The 16,951-nt window shown below is 39.4% G+C and overlaps 1 protein-coding gene across 8 annotated transcripts in view; it reads left to right on the top strand.

Moving 5' to 3' along the window:
• Positions 1-16,951, top strand: part of ENOX1 (ecto-NOX disulfide-thiol exchanger 1) — a 768,733-nt gene that overhangs the window by 614,110 nt on the left and 137,672 nt on the right. For all 8 annotated transcript variants that reach the window (XM_077297345.1, XM_077297342.1, XM_077297343.1 and 5 more), the window contains 2 exons: positions 4,400-4,506; positions 10,621-10,738. In XM_077297345.1, coding sequence (XP_077153460.1) covers positions 4,400-4,506; positions 10,621-10,738 — 225 coding nt within the window. The remainder of the gene's footprint in view (positions 1-4,399; positions 4,507-10,620; positions 10,739-16,951) is intronic.

The raw sequence follows: 16,951 nt of genomic DNA, 5'->3' as shown, positions 1-16,951 counted from the left end.
ACTAGTAAATCTAACCATACAGGGTTTTCTGGAGCTTGCTTATTTGTGTTACCTTTTAACACCTTTTTATGTACAAATTTATCTTCTCTGGACAGACATTATCTGTTCAGATCAGTCATATTGCCATTGGAATAAACGATCTTCCATACTGGGAAGAGAAGGAAAGATCCATCTGATGGATGCACGCTGACATGGAGAATGTGTAATGTCAGTAGAAGTCCTGTTTACACAGCAAGATTTTTTGATAGTCTGAGGACCCGACGGACAATCAATGAAGATTGTCATTTGTTTTTCTATTTTTTCCCCAATGTTCACATTGACTTATTATTATACTGCTTTTTAAAAGAGCAGATTTTTACCAATGTGAACAGGCCTTTACTGCTAAACCGGAGTAGACTGAAAAGTGTAGACCACTACCAATAAATATAGCTGAGGAATGTGATCACACAAATGTGTGATATGAGGGGTGAATAAAGTAACGATGGCCATATCACTTTACATACAACTATAGCTTTATTCTGCATCATATTTCCTTATATACTATTTTCCATATAGATGAAAAAAAACATCTGCTTTGTACTAAAATGAGTTCTTCTGGTGAAAAAGAAATGTATTTGAAGGTTTTATTACTAGGACATCACCATTGCCCTGACTAGCTGCCATGTGCTGCGGTGTCTGACTCCTCCCCATCCTGTGATAGGCAGCTCTCTATCCATAGACTATGTGCATAGAGAGCCTGGTGTGGATGGGGTTAGTTTTCTGAGCTCTGCTGTACTCTACATCTTAGGGCTCATAGGGAACTATTGCATGTCTATGATATAATGTAGTAGCTAAATGTTGAAAAATAATATGCACTATACAGGTCCTTCTCAAAAAATTAGCATATAGTGTTAAATTTCATTATTTACCATAATGTAATGATTACAATTAAACTTTCATATATTATAGATTCATTATCCACCAACTGAAATTTGTCAGGTCTTTTATTGTTTTAATACTGATGATTTTGGCCTACAACTCCTGATAACCCAAAAAACCTGTCTCAATAAATTAGCATATCAAGAAAAGGTTCTGTAAACGACCTATTACCCTAATCTTCTGAATCAACTAATTAACTCTAAACACATGCAAAAGATACCTGAGGCTTTTAAAAACTCCCAGCCTGGTTCATTACTCAAAACCCCCATCATGGGTAAGACTAGCGACCTGACAGATGTCAAGAAGGCCATCATTGACACCCTCAAGCAAGAGGGTAAGACCCAGAAAGAAATTTCTCAACAAATAGGCTGTTCCCAGAGTGCTGTATCAAGGCACCTCAATGGTAAGTCTGTTGGAAGGAAACAATGTGGTAGAAAACGCTGTACAACGAGAAGAGGTGACCGGACCCTGAGGAAGATTGTGGAGAAGGACCGATTCCAGACCTTGGGGAACCTGAGGAAGCAGTGGACTGAGTCTGGTGTGGAAACATCCAGAGCCACCGTGCACAGGCGCCACTTTTGAACCATAAACAGCGGCAGAAGCGCCTGACCTGGGCTACAGAGAAGCAGCACTGGACTGTTGCTAAGTGGTCCCAAGTACTTTTTTCTGATGAAAGCAAATTTTGCATGTCATTCGGAAATCAAGGTGCCAGAGTCTGGAGGAAGACTGGGGAGAAGGAAATGCCAAAATGCCTGAAGTCCAGTGTCAAGTACCCACAGTCAGTGATGGTGTGGGGTGCCATGTCAGCTGCTGGTGTTGGTCCACTGTGTTTCATCAAGGGCAGGGTCAATGCAGCTAGCTATCAGGAGATTTTGGAGCACTTCATGCTTCCATCGGCTGAAATGCTTTATGGAGATGAAGATTTCATTTTTCAGCACGACCTGGCACCTGCTCACAGTGCCAAAACCACTGGTAAATGGTTTACTGACCATGGTATTACTGTGCTCAATTGGCCTGCCAACTCTCCTGACCTGAACCCCATAGAGAATCTGTGGGATATTGTGAAGAGAAAGTTGAGAGACGCAAGACCCAACACTCTGGATGAGCTTAAGGCCGCTATTGAAGCATCCTGGGCCTCCATAACATCTCAGCAGTGTCACAGGCTGATTGCCTCCATGCCACGCCGCATTGAAGCAGTCATTTCTGCAAAAGGATTCCCGACCAAGTATTGAGTGCATAACTGAACATTATTATTTGATGTTTTTTTTGTTTGTTATTAAAAAACACTTTTATTTGATTGGCCGGGTGAAATATGCTAATTTATTGAGACAGGTTTTTTGGGTTATCAGGAGTTGTAGGCCAAAATCATCAGTATTAAAACAATAAAAGACCTGACAAATTTCAGTTGGTGGATAATGAATCTATAATATATGAAAGTTTAATTGTAATCATTACATTATGGTAAATAATGAAATTTAACACTATATGCTAATTTTTTGAGAAGGACCTGTATATGACCAAACTTATTAGTATTATCTGGACAGATCTCTGAGAAAGTGTAACAAAGACATACAAAAAAGAAGAAAAAAAATCGATCAGATATACTGAGTAGTAGTAAAATTAAAAAAAACTTTATTCAAAGGATCCGATTAAAAAAAGAGGGGAGGGAATAATAAATGCACACATGCAAACAATGGGTGCTCCTCGAGCATAGGTGCTAATCAGGAAATTCAATGTAGCTTGGTATAGGCATTGTAGTCTTGCTCAAAAATATTGCTTAATAAACAATTACACAGCCCCATATGGCCTATTAGATAATATATGAAACATGATCAAGGTACAATAGCAAGTACAGGTATATGTTCCTAACTAGGATATATATACGGTAACTACCTCGAGTTATAAGGCCAAGGGGCAAAAAATTCCTGGTGGGACGTGCGCTCATCACAACACGCGTTTCGGCAAAGTCTTTGTCAGGGGGCCAGGAACCAGGAATGTCTCCAAGGAAATAGAACAGGTGTCAATCTTTAAATTATTTTTTCTCTGTTTGTTTCACTCTTGGTTTTGGCATACAAATGCTGATAAAAAATCACTTATCTCTAAATGAGCCCTATGAACTCTGATTGTGTCACAGCTGATCCGCCCAGTAAACTAAGTATACATCATTGGATTCAGGGTCTCTTTTCCTACATTATAATGCTCTCAGATCAGGTAGAGAAAACCTGCTGTCAGATTCCCTTTAACAGTGGTTATTATGGCAATTTACCAACTTGAGGAAGATGCACCAAATATTCCCCCTCTCTTTTGTTTTGATTTCCTTGCATACTTCATAACCTTTACAAGATCAAGCTTATTCAGTTCTGTTGAGAAGTAGTTTTTATTGGAGCGTACCGAGTGTTGCTTGCTGCCAAGGTGTTGTACGCAGAACACCAGGCACCTAGATGAATATATACCAATCTGACTTCACCTAACAGTCCTGTCTCTGTTCTTACTCCACTACACCCATAATTGTCAAACTCCTTTCTCAAGGTGTTTTCCGCAGTGTTTCATGATCACACAAATGAACCTAATTTGATAGAAGGCCGACGAACGCAGAGAACTCGGAGCAACAAATTGATGACGTACAAATTTGGTGCAGGGTAGGCCGTTGAGCCACAAAAGCGGACATTGCTTTGAGCTTTTGACATCAGCAGCTGGGTAGTCTACCTATTACCTAAGCTAGGTCAGAAATCATCGATTATATACTCAGCTTTTTTTTTTACTATCCTTAAGATTAAGCTGCAATGGAAGGTATATGCACATATTTAGGTTTGTTTGATGATGATACTTATCCATCTTATTTTATTCTTACAGGCATTTTTTATACTGTGTAAACAAAAAGCTGTAGGTTCAGGATGAGCGAGGTTGAGATTGAGATCGGTCTATTACATTAGACATTAAAAAGTAGCACATTGTAACTCTGAGCCTGGGTGATAGAAAGCTTTAAATAACTAGGATAGCCCTAATTTTTAAGGCCGTTTTAAGCATTTTGTCAGGCAGAAATTTTGGCACTTACATTACATCAGACATTCAAAAAGTAGCACATTTCAGACACATTCTAGTTCAATGTCTGCAGAGAATTAATAAAGAATTTCTCTAATGAGGGCAAAAGCTGTCAACGTTATAATATGGAAAGTACTGATTAAATGAATGTCACTACACTTGACTCTTATTAATTAATGAGACTTCCTTCTGTAACTAATCATTGTTTAGAAGACTTTGATGTGAAGTGTTTAAGTGTATGTAAATTAAAGTATTGGACGCTTGAGCGACACAGTATCAGCAATAAGACCATGTAAGTACAAAAGACGCATGTCTTGGGTGACTATGGATGAAGTTTAGATGCTTGATCCGTAGGACCCGCATGCGTCTTTATTTTGCCTTCTATGGAATGACCACAACATAAATTGCTTGTCTTGTTTGACTTCCTTGTTCACTGAAGTTGAGCAGATTGTGGCCGTTTTCAACGCTTCCTCCAGACAAAAAGCATGGGACCATTTCTCCAAAGCCCAGCGCAAGAATATTGACATTTGGCGGAAGCACTGTGAGGTGGGTGTCTTTGTTTCCATTATATCCATCGCTTTCATCATTCACTAAGTGGACATTTCTGGGTTGAATGAGGAGTGCTTGGTTCAGTAGGAAATGAAGGTGGGTTTAAGGCATTTAATGCTCTACACAATGTCATGACGTGAGATGTATTTTTTTCTGTTGGGTGACGACATGAAGACCCAGTAACTTAAGCTTCTGTGGAGTAACAGGTTTGTGAGACCACCATAAAGCCTTTTTACTGTATGCCTGAGACCGGATGCTTATGCAAAAGTCAATAATGTTATGGTAAATTTCTGGATGATAACAGTACAAACATATGCAGATTCTTAAAGGTGCACTCTCGCCTATTTGTATTACATTTTTAATTGAAATACGTGATTAATTTTCTTTTTTTACAATATAATATAAAAAAAAATAATAAGGGCCAAAGATGGTGTCCTTCAAACACTAAAATCATCAGAAATCAATTTGTTCTTTGCTTATACTACCATTATTGAGAGGCATCACATTACTATTAGCCCAGCCCTGTATTGTGATGTACTAAAGCTTCTAATAATTTGTTATTCGGAATTTTTCTCAAAATACTGTCATTTCGGAGCTTTTTTTTTGTTATACGTTAACTGTACCTCGCCCCACACTCCATTGGTGAGTCTGCAACTTTTTATGCATGTTTGTTATGGTTATTACGTATCTTTTCTCTCTAGTGTTTCATCTGCATATGTCTGTGAATGCATGTGGTTTAATTAGCCGTCACGTTAACAAATTTGAGTGTATTTCGTTATACGCTTTACTTTTTACGGTCACCCAGTTTCCATTTCTTGTTCAGCAACTTCTTTAACTTTGAACCCGAATTTTAACAAGTAAGTACGTCTTTTCATTTTGTTTAATTGTTTCTACATTTTACTTTTGTGATTTTTTTTTTTTGTAACAGACATAGAATTCAATTATTTCTCTTCTTGAATGATTTACTATCTGCAGTATGTGCCTGCACTTGATCAGTGGGGTTCCTCCACAGCTCCTATTTAATTGTCCCTGCACCATAACAGACCAGGCACTGTGCAGGGTACTTTTTAGTTTTCACATTGTTTAGATTTGCGAAGGAACGCTTCAGCAGTGAATGGTGACAAAAACTAATTGGTTTAAAATCTGCCCTTGTGGATTTTGTTGAAGATCCGCAGGATTGATTTCAGATTTTAACATTGAAGTCAATAAGTGAGAATCCACAGCAAATCCATGCTCAATCCACAACACAATGTGAAGATGGGGAAGGGACAGAAGGTCAATTTCTGCACAGAAAATGCCTGCAGCAAGTAGATGGGATTTGTTAAAATTTCACACACCTCTCTTGTACTGTATTCCATGTTGAAATCTCCTGCTGCAGATTTGCTGTAATAAAAAAAAACAAACAAAAAAAACCCGCAATATTTCCATCACCGATGAATTCATCCTAATGGGACTGCTATGCAGTGTTCTGCGTGGCACTGTGAAAGTCAGAGAACAATGGGCCCTTCTTTCCCGTGATTGCTGGAAGATTTTCGCTTCAGGTCTACATTGATCTTAGTAGTATTCACTTGCTCCAGATAATCTTAAAAGGGGTGGCCAAAGGCAAATTAATTTTGCTACTATCTATTTAGTCCCATAATCTAATATACTTGCTGTAAAAATTCCTTACCATTCCTTAACTACACTGTATAACAAATACAAAAATATAGATGCGGCACTGGTATAAGCTGTAGAACAGCTCCCAGGCTTAACCAAACCTTGATACATAGTCAAAAAATGAAGGCAGCACTCCAGGGTCTAATTTCAATAGTGATTTATTGACCCATGGTCATGATGGTGACATTTCGTTCCAAGTGTGAAAAAAGGTTCCACAGAACGACACATCTCCATCATGACCATGGGTCAATAATCCACTATTGAAATTAGACCTTGGAGTGTTGCCTACATTTTTTTATATATAGTGTATAACTGTTAGTGTATTTTTTTTCTATTTCTTGTCTGATGATGATTTGTTTTGGCATCCCAGTACATGCAGGAATACTCAAGCAAATTGTCAATGGGGGGCAGAGGCTGAATTCACTGTCACTGCACCTGCCCCCTTCCTGAAAATAAGCATCATCAGTGACGTTCGTTTCAGGGACTGTGCTGTCTCGCCTGTGCACATCGCTGTCCCTACTTTGTCCTTGCTCTGTCTCCCCTGTGCATAGCGTCCACTCTGCTGTCGGCTTAAGAATAGTAGTAAGCCTGCAACAGCATGGTGTCGCTGTACCTGGCAGAGGCCAGTGATGTTGTCGGAGGAGGCGGCACTAGTCTCCTGCACCGCCGGGTATAGTGACACCGCTCTGCTGCCAGCTTTCTATTCATAAGTCAACAACAGAGCGGATTCTGTGCACCGGGGAGACCGCGTAGGGACAGCACAACCCCTGAAACGAGCATCACTGATGACGCTTCGTTTCAGGGAGGGGATAGGGGCTTTGACATTGTCTGCAGCTTCTGCCCCCCTGATGATGCTTCGTTTGAGTATCCCAGCATGCACTGGTCATACGCAAATGAATAGTCATCAGACAGGAAATAGAAAGAGAACACAGTAGCTGTTATACAGTGTAGTTAGGGAACAGTTGGGGATTTTTAAAGTAAGTATATTAGGAACTAGCTTTTATTATGGGACCAAATCGGGAGTTAGGAGCAAAATTACTATCTTTGGACCACTCCTTTAATATATAATGAAATCACTTGGAGAGTTATCAAGAGCAACGCAAGAACAAATTGTCTTTCATGACTTGCGCCATGTTTATTATGGGTTTTAGACACATTTTGACCTTTTGTCTAAGAAAGGCTGCTTAGAGGAAAGGGTGAGTGGCCTAATATTTGATATCAATTGTCAACTAATAGATGGCATAAACTTAGACTAAGTAGTCTTGGAGCATATGGTTGTAGCTATACTTTCGTGTCAGAATCCGCAAGTGTGGAGAGGGCTTAGCCCAGTCAGGGCCTGCTGAAAGCCCCTGCGACTGCCATCTTGCAGCCACTGTAGTATTATAATGTATTGCAGTATATAGTTAATATATCCTATGGAAACTGAAAAATAAAGTAAAAAAAAAAAAAATGTTTTTAAAAATATAAAATGAACATTTGAATCACCTGTGTAAAGGCTGTGCCTGACCGTACAGGATCAAGGTCTGATCATACCACAGCTCCTGGGCAGGGGAGGAAGCAAAAGAGAATACAGACATTACGGCAGGGGATCACAGCTGCTGATTCTTTTTGTGAAGTAAAACATTCCTGCCTGTTTTAACACTTGTTTTACCTCACAGAAAGAATCAGCTGTGATCCCGTGCTGTAATGTCTGTATACTCTTTTGCTTCCTCCCCGGCCCAGGAGTTGTAGTATATCTGATATCCGACGATGTTCCTTAATGGTCGGACACAACCATTAAACAGCAGTGGCACATACATATATAAGATTATCTTGGGACAGGAACATTTTTTCTTTAACACATCCAATTGTGGAACTTATTTTAATTCTAAGATCTATTAATTAAAATGTACTTTATTCGTGGGACAACCCCTTTTAAATAATAAAAAATATGCAAATTTAACATCATAATCGTATTGACCTGGAAAATAATTTTTTCATGTTATTTTTACCATTTAATGAATGGCATGAGAACGAAATGCCATAAACATTGTGGAATAAAAAATTTTTTCACCATTTCATGCCACTTATAACTTTTTTTTTTTCCTATCCATCAGAATATGATATGCTATATTGAATGGCGTCACTCAAAATACATCTTGTCCCACTTAAAAACAAGCCCTCAAATCTCTGTGATGACGGAAAAATTAAAAAGTTATGTCTCTTGGAATAAGGCAGGGGAAAAGCATAAAAAGCTGCCCTGGGAATGATCGGGATAAAATAATCCAGATTTCTCATAGCGGTTCATTTTCTAGCATTGCACCATCTTAAAGTTAGACAATATTTATATTTATGTCTACACACAAAGAGCTCTAGAATGGGTCCAGTGTATTTCCCTTTAGCCATTTAATCTATAAGATGTTTCTTCTTCTTTGTTTTTTGACTTTTTTGGTGGGGGGAGAAGAGAACTGTAAAATTTTTCCCATATATCACATGGAGAAGCCCTCAGACATGAATTTCGGAATGATCAATTATACATTCAATGCTTAAGGACATCAACATGAGACAGTAATTCAAATAAAAAATATATAAATTGCCTAAAGTCATGGTTTTTTAGTGAATTTCCCGTTGAAATGGTAAGAAACTGACACTTTTTTTATTGACTGTATTGTCAAACCGAGATAAAGAAAATATGTGTCTGAAATCACAATGGTATTTTTATCTTTTTGATTCCGGCTTTGCATACAACCTTCTATTCAGTTATCAATTATTAAACCTCAATTTTCTTTTGAAGGGATTTCAGCAAATAAGACGAGCTGATATTTCAGGAAAATTCCATTTGCTACATTTATTTTAGGAAGACTAGGGCTTCAGGCCGCTGTGCCTCAAGATGCCATTTAATAGGCCTTTGAACATTCATTAGAGCCTTCTCTTGCAGTGTTCACTGAATAACAGGAATACGTCCTGTGGGAGCACCTTCTGCATTTTTCATGGGAATTGCTGTGACATTTGTCACATAATGAAAGCTATATGTGGAGCGTATTGTGTATTCTCCTCACGTGACTTAAGAGATGCCAAACTGCAAGTCTCTCCGGGGAATGAACCCTTTGTCAGTAGAAAAATTAGATGTCAACAAGGTGAAAAGCTGCATGCTGCATTCCTACATTAAACCTGGCAGCATTATTAGGAGCAAATGAGATGGTATCAGCTTTCTGTTTCTCCACATCTTCTAAAGAGAAGCCACTGCATTACGTCTGTCCTGTTGCTTTACTTTATGGACAGCGTTCCTCACAGTCCACTTCATGTGTCTTCTTGCATCTTTAAAAGGCAGAGATACTTCTCTGAAAAGCTAAGGCAATTCATTAAAGGTATATCACTGTATCAGGAGACTGCTTTGACAACTTCATCTGAACTTGTTTTTCACTTTGAAAGAATAGCGGCTTTTTTAAGGGTGTTAACGGTTTTCATTTTAGTTACAAGGGTTTGGGGTTTTTTTAGATCGTAATTGACACAGATTATTCCTAGACAGTCATTAGACATCACATTTTTACTTCATTTTATACAGGTTAATAAGTGAAATTAAAAGGGGTTGTTTAAAGGGAATCTGTCAGTAGGATCAGCCCTCCTAAGTCGTCTATATGGCCATAAAGGTCATAGAAAGCTGAATAAAATGGTACCTTAATATCTACTATCTGATGTTTTACGCCAGAGAAATCCATGTTTTTCTTAATATGTTAAGCAGCCTGTAAGATCAATGGGCCAGACACTGATGTGCATCTGCCTCCAGAGATCATTTTAAATGAAAGTGGGTGTTACCAGTGTGAGACATGGAATGACTGACAGTCTGCTTTCCTGATCTACACTGTTGACATTCCTTCAATGGAACAATGTGGATTTATCTGGAATAAGACATCAGATTGCTGATATCAATGTGTCATTTTATTCCGCTTCCTATGACCTACATGCCCATATAGACCGCTTAGGAGGGTTTATCCGACAAATTCCCTTTACAGTATAGAAAAAAAAAAGTTTGCGTTTTTTTCTTAAAATGGTGTCGTTTAGAGAAGGGAAGTTGCGGTTACGTCTTCCAACAGGGATCAAACATTTCATGTATATTAGTAGTTACAAGTTTGGGAGAGAGGATTTTTGGTAAATCGCCTAATTTAACATTAGAAGTTTTCCAGTTCTCCTTTTGCCAATGAACTATGGAAGAGCACAGGCCTATTGTTCCTTTTTTTTTTCCCACAAGCCTTGTTGTCCTGCTAACCAGCTCTTTTCCAGCCCATTAGTGGCGGCAGTTGTTTGCAATGCTCATAGATGAGTAGATGTAATAGGAGAAATAAGCTAAACAAAGCTTCCAGGATGAGCCGTCACAATACTTACGACAATGAATAACTGATAAAGACATGACTTCTATGACACTTCTGTTTAAGTTTGATTGTATTATTTGCGCCTGTATTTTATCTTTCTTTACAGGAATTACGTGATGCGCAAAGTGAGCAACTAATGGGGATTCGACGAGAAGAGGAAATGGAAATGTCTGATGATGACAGCTGTGATGTTCCCAGCAAGAAAGCCAGAGTGGAAGATTCAGGTGAGGAGAAGTACAAAGTGCATACAAACTCTCATTTTTTATAATTTTTTTTAAGCCTATAATTAATATTTTAAGTTCTTTCAAAATTCGTATGTATAATGTTTACCTCTATAAATCTGCACTTTGTTCCGGTTTTGTAAAAGTCTGTCATGTTTGTTGTATCTGTGTCCTCTCTGCCTACAATCTTGTGTTATTACATGAGCATGTTGATTAGTCTGTCCTTCCTCCTCATGTCCTTCTCTGGCCATATGACCTCCCTCCCATATACCGCCCTCCAATTGCTATTGGGTACATTGTTTAGTAAAATTGAGGAGTGTCCATGCCAGGCGCTACCTGGATATTTCCCCTTGTCAAGTATGGTTACTGAATAAGCTTGCTCAATGGCTGTAACAGAAGTTATACCTTTTATCATACATTTCTTGCAAATCCATAGTAGACATCAGTCCAACCAATGGTACCTTCATGTTTATAGTAGACATGTGTCCAAGCAATGGGACCTGCATCTATCTTGGGCATGTGTACCTAACTGTTGGTCCCTGCTTTCAGTGAAGAGGTGTTCATAGTTTCCATTCATTTCTATGAGAAGTCGGACCAATTCGCTCCTAAAAGAGCACAACAGGGCCCAATTCTCAAGATACATACTGGTCCCATTGATGGGTTCACCATATTCATTAAACTCCTTTAAAAGACAAATCTTTGTCTAGACGGAATCTTTTCTGGTATATGGGCATTCCCGTCTCGTACATTTTTGGCATATCCACACACCATAAGTGTATGATAGACAAGGGCCCACTAATGTGACTCACATCTATGTTGAGAACAAGGCCCTGTCATGCACATGCATTCATATAGAACATCCAACCACCTTACATCTATGTTGAGAACAAGGCCCTGTCATGCACATGCATTCATATAGAACATCCAACCACCTTCAATTACAGCAGCATGTTCCTCGGTCTTGACAGAAGTGAGTCTAAATGGCGGGACCAACATCTGTCATATATTGATGGCACGCCCTTATTATTCTATTGAGCTGGGCATTTGTTCTCAGAAATAAATCTAGTTATCCTGGACTTGATCTAACAATAAATACTGCAATACTTTATAGTAATAAAAGGCATCTAATTTCCGGAAAGTATCATTCACTTGGTATATAAAGTTGTAGAAATTAAAGCTGTTTAATTTCCCTTTTTTTTTAATTTGTCCTTTTCCGCTGCCTGATCAAATATCATAACTTAAGGAAAGGAGATGATTATAACGGTGACGTTGATACATTACTCGCCCTTGCAGGGCCTTTGTATTTGATTATTTGATGAAACTTACTGTGGTAATAGTATAGCGCTGCAATACCTCACCGGCACGTTACAGTTTCACAATGGCTTTAGATGAACTGTATGTAGTCATCTAATTACTTTTCAAAGTCATAGTGCAGATAATATGTGATAAGGCAGCATATATATAATACACTGAGCTCATTTCACATATTACTAAAATTACTCTTGCAATGAGGCAATTGAGAAGGATAGCAGTGAAAGTCTGATTATTCCCATTACATTGAGGTTGGGAGGTAGCCGGATCCAGTGTTGTAAGTCTGCAGCTCCAATGCTATTATATAGATTACATTTTGTTATGTTTTCAGACTGATAAGGTTTTATGTAGGATCATTACATAGGAGGATTGATGTAATCCCTTTTTCTTAACAGGCTTTTAGGACACAGAAGCAATTTTTAATGCAATAAGAGACAAAGTTGCTATGGAAAATGCTCCCGCAACGTAGCATCTTCACAGAGCCAGGCAGCCACTTGTGACAGCAATCTAAATTTACATTTATTTTACTGTCATTTTATCGACGCTCCCAGTATTTCATTTTGGCACGCTGTTAAAATATACTTTTTGGCTGTCCTAGAGTAAAATTAACAATGCAGTGTTTTTAGATAATGCCATTGTGTTGGCACAATGGTGCACATTGAAAATGCACAGATAAACCAGATAACCATGTACAGCGAAGGCAATTGTCAGGATGTGTGACAGATGCTGAACAGTTGCAGTGTGACAAATACTGTGTACACATGTATATATACACATTTATGGACAGTTTATATATAAACAGCACAGTCTCATGATAGGCGCTTTATCGCTGTAATATGTACGTTATTCAGACCCTGTTATACATCAGTCCTCAAAAACCTTCCACACCCCAATACACTGTACGTCTATAAAGGCAGGTTCTGCTCCATGGTTCTTCTGTTTTGCACTTCTGTGAAGTTCCACACATTAGTATGACCACCAGAAGAGCCCCCCACAGTGGCTGTTACCCCAAATGACAAATCTGTCTAGTCATGCAGCAAGTTGTAAATATGTATCCTGGTAAAAATAGACAGATATGACGGTCAGGATTCTGGGATAGCTCTGCTTTGCAGGCTTTAATAAGAGCCATGTTATGTGCCTCGTCTTAGAAATATTATTTATTATTATTTCTATAGCAGCATTGATTCCATGGTGCTGTACATGAGAAGGTGTTACATACAAATTACAGATATAATAATAATAATCTTTATTTATATAGCGCCAACATATTCCGCAGTGCCTTGCAGTTTAACAGTGTCCAACACAACAGTCATAAGTAACAACGTTAACAATACAATAATTAAAGCTCGTGAGAGCTTACAATCTACAATGAGGTGAGGGAGATACAAAGTACAGGTGTTTATTTACAATGATGTATTTACAATGATGGTCCAGCCATCTTCCGGGGGAGGGGGATAGATAGAAGCAGTGAATGGGCTACACACACACACACACACACACACACATAAAATGACTTTTATTAGGGAACGTGATAGGCCGCTCTGAACAAATGTGTTTTGAACGAGAGCCTCAAACTATGCAAATTGTGGATGGTCCTAATATATTGAGGTAGAGCATTCCAGAGGATTGGCGCAGCACGGGAGAAGTCTTGGAGTCGGGAGTGGGAGGTACAGATTAGTGCAGAGGTTAGTCGAAAGTCATTTGCAGAGCGCAGCGGTCGGTTATGCTGATAGACCAAAATGAGGGAGGAGATGTATGGGGGTGCTGCACTGTGGAGAGCTTTGTGGGTGAGAACAAGTACTTTGAATTGTATCCTATAATGAATGGGCAGCCAGTGTAACGACTGGCGAAGGGCGGACGCGTCCAAGTAATGATTAGCTAGTTGGACAACCCTGGCTGCTGCATTAGGGATAGACTGGAGAGGGGAAAGACGAGTGAGGGGGAGGCCAATTAATAGAGCATTGCAGTAGTCCAGGCAGGAGTGGATCAGGGCGACAGTGAGGATTTATGTTGTTTCCATGGTGAGAAAGGGGCGGATTCTAGAGATGTTCTTTAGGTGCAAGCGACACGAGCGGGCAACAGATTGTATATGGGAGGTGAAGGAGAGATCGGAGTCAAACATAACACCCAGACAGCGCACCTGCTGCCGGGGTGTTATTATGGTGCCACCCACAGAGAGGGAAATGTCAGATTTAGGGAGGTTAGTAGATGGCGGGAGCAGAAGAATTTCAGTTTTGGAGAGGTTGAGTTTCAGATAGAGAGTGGACATGATGTTGAAGACTGCAGACAGACAGTCAGTGGCGTTCTGTAGTATCACTTGCAGTAAGCAAACAATTACAGACTGCACAGAGGGGTGAGAACCCTGCCCTTTTGGGCTTACGTCCTACAGGATGGTGGGGAATAAGACAGTAGGTTGGGGGTTGCAGCAGCTCCGATGTTGGTGAGGCGGTAGCTCTGTTAGTGGTGAGGAGGCAGCAGGGTCAGTGCAGGCTGTAAGCTTTCCTGAATAGGTGGGTTTTCAGGTTCCGTCCGAAGGATCCGAATCTGGTTGATAGTCGGACGTGTTGGGCAAAGAATTCCAGAGGATGGGGGATATTCGGGAGAAGTCTTGGAGGCGGTTGGGCGAGGAGCGAATAAGTGTGGAGGAGAGAAGTTTTTCTTGGGAGGACCGGAGATAAATGTGAGGGTAGATATTGGGAGATTAGTTCAGAGACATATGGAGGACATAGGTTATAGATGGCCTTTTAGGTCAGTATTAGTAATTTGAACTGGATATGCTGAGGGAATGGTAGCCAGTGAAGAGATTTGCAGAGGGGAGAAGCGGAGGAGTAGCGAGAAGAAAAATGAATTAGTCGGACAGCAGAGATAAGGATGGACTGGAGAGATGCGAGAATCTTAGCAGGGAGACCACAGAAAAAGATGTTGCAGTAGTTGAGGTGGGAGATGATGAGGGCATATGCACAAGCATTTTAGTAGATTGAGGGTTGAGGAAAGGACGGATTCTGGAGATATTTTTGAGATGGAGGCGACAGGAGGTGGAAAGGGCTTGGATGTGCGGTTTGAAGGACAGGGCAGAGTTAAGGGTTACTCCGAGGCAGCAGACTTTCGGGAAGGGGGAATGCATGATGTCGTTAATTGCGATAGATAGGTCAGGTAAGGAAGATCTGGGAGATGGAGGAAAGATGATGATTAGAATCTTTTACAACTAAGAAACAGGTGAAATCAGTATATATCAATGGATTACAAAGTAGTACTCCAAAAGACTAAGGCTATGTGCACATGTTCAGGATTTCTTGCAGAAATTTCCTGAGCAAAACCGGACATTTTCTACAAGAAATCCGCATGCGTTTTTTTCGCGTTGTTGACACTTTTTTGTGTGTTTTTTGTGCGTTTTTGATGCTTTTTTTCCGGAGCTTCCCAACGCATTAAATTGCGGGAAAAACGCGAAAAATCCGCAAAATTAATGAACATGCTGCATTTTTTAACGCAATGTGGGTTTTTTTGCGGAAAAAAACTCATCTTGTGCACAAATATTGCGGAATGCATTCTAAATGATGGGATGCATAATGTATGCGTTTTTAATGCGTTTTTATAGCGAAAAAATGCGGAAAAAAAAACGCAACGTGTGCACACAGCCTAAAAGAAATATTCCACGCTGGCAGAAAATAAGAGGAAATAACTGACCAGTTAACCCCTTAGATGCTGCAGTCTATCGGGATCTCTGCATCTAATAGGTTAAACAAAGGGATTCTCATTACCATTTGCGCACCGGGGGTCAGTGGTTTATCTACCATCTTTGTACAGCTGTTACTGCACCTTTGCTTGGTATGCCAGTCATCGTTTTGCTAATAGGTGTCATACTCTGCACTGCAGGTCTTTGGAGCAAAACCTGCTTCAAAATTGACAACAAAAAACGGAGTGTCAATAAACCATAAAGGGTAAAGTTGAGTATTGTATAACTGCAAATAAATGTTGCAGTAAATTCTCTCACAGGGTAAATGTGCATGTGATTTTACATTACTTTTACCTAATGCTCCTCAAAAAGTGAAATCCACAATATTAATTGACAAGCTGCAAATTAAAATCTGTACCGCATGTCAATATCTGTGCGGAATTTGTCCACAACATGAAAATTCATGTTGCCTCAACTTAACAATGAGTTACTTTCTTCTTATTTTGAGGACATGGATTTAAAAGCTAGTTATTTTTTCCCCTCTTCATTTGACATTCTGTGACCTGACATTGGGTAAGACGTACATTTAAATGGAACATAGTGCCATGGAATAAATGGCGCTCTAACAATAAATAATAATAATAATAACATGTGATCAGAAAATGACCTCCTCTTTAAATCAGGGTTTTGTTTAAATGTTTTAAGTTATATTTTTTTCCCATATGTCACAATCTTTATTAAAAATAATAGAAATCCTGCAATTCTCGCAGCGGCCACAAAGGCATTTTTAGATGTTAGACTTCTTGTTTCAGGAAATCCACATGAGCAGACTACATCTTTTGTATTGAAGTGTCTAATGAGTGTATGCAGCAGTCATTGTGAAAGAATGAAGAGCAGAGTCTTCTGTGACATGACCCACTGTGATTGCTGTATCTGACATTATCGGTGGAGTATAAAGGTGTTGTATGTCATTATACTCCTGCCTCTGATGAGGTGCACCTAATGCTTAAATTAGGTTACTTGCGTTTTTTCGTTGCTTCTTTTTAACATGCGTTTTTATTGCATTTTTTATGATGCGGTTTTTGTCTCTCCTTTTGTCATGCTTTAAACAAAGCTGCTTTGTTTTTGATTCTTCCTGGTATTTGGCTTTGACAAAACTTCATTGACATACTTAGATGCGGAATACAAGCGTATTTGAAGCATTCCCACCGTGGGAGCGACCGTAAAACACG

Source organism: Ranitomeya variabilis, chromosome 3 (genome assembly GCF_051348905.1).
Source record: "Ranitomeya variabilis isolate aRanVar5 chromosome 3, aRanVar5.hap1, whole genome shotgun sequence".
Taxonomy (NCBI): Eukaryota; Metazoa; Chordata; class Amphibia; order Anura; family Dendrobatidae; genus Ranitomeya; species Ranitomeya variabilis.
The sequence above is the reverse complement of the archived record's forward strand: the minus strand, read 5'-3'. Positions and strand labels throughout refer to the sequence as shown.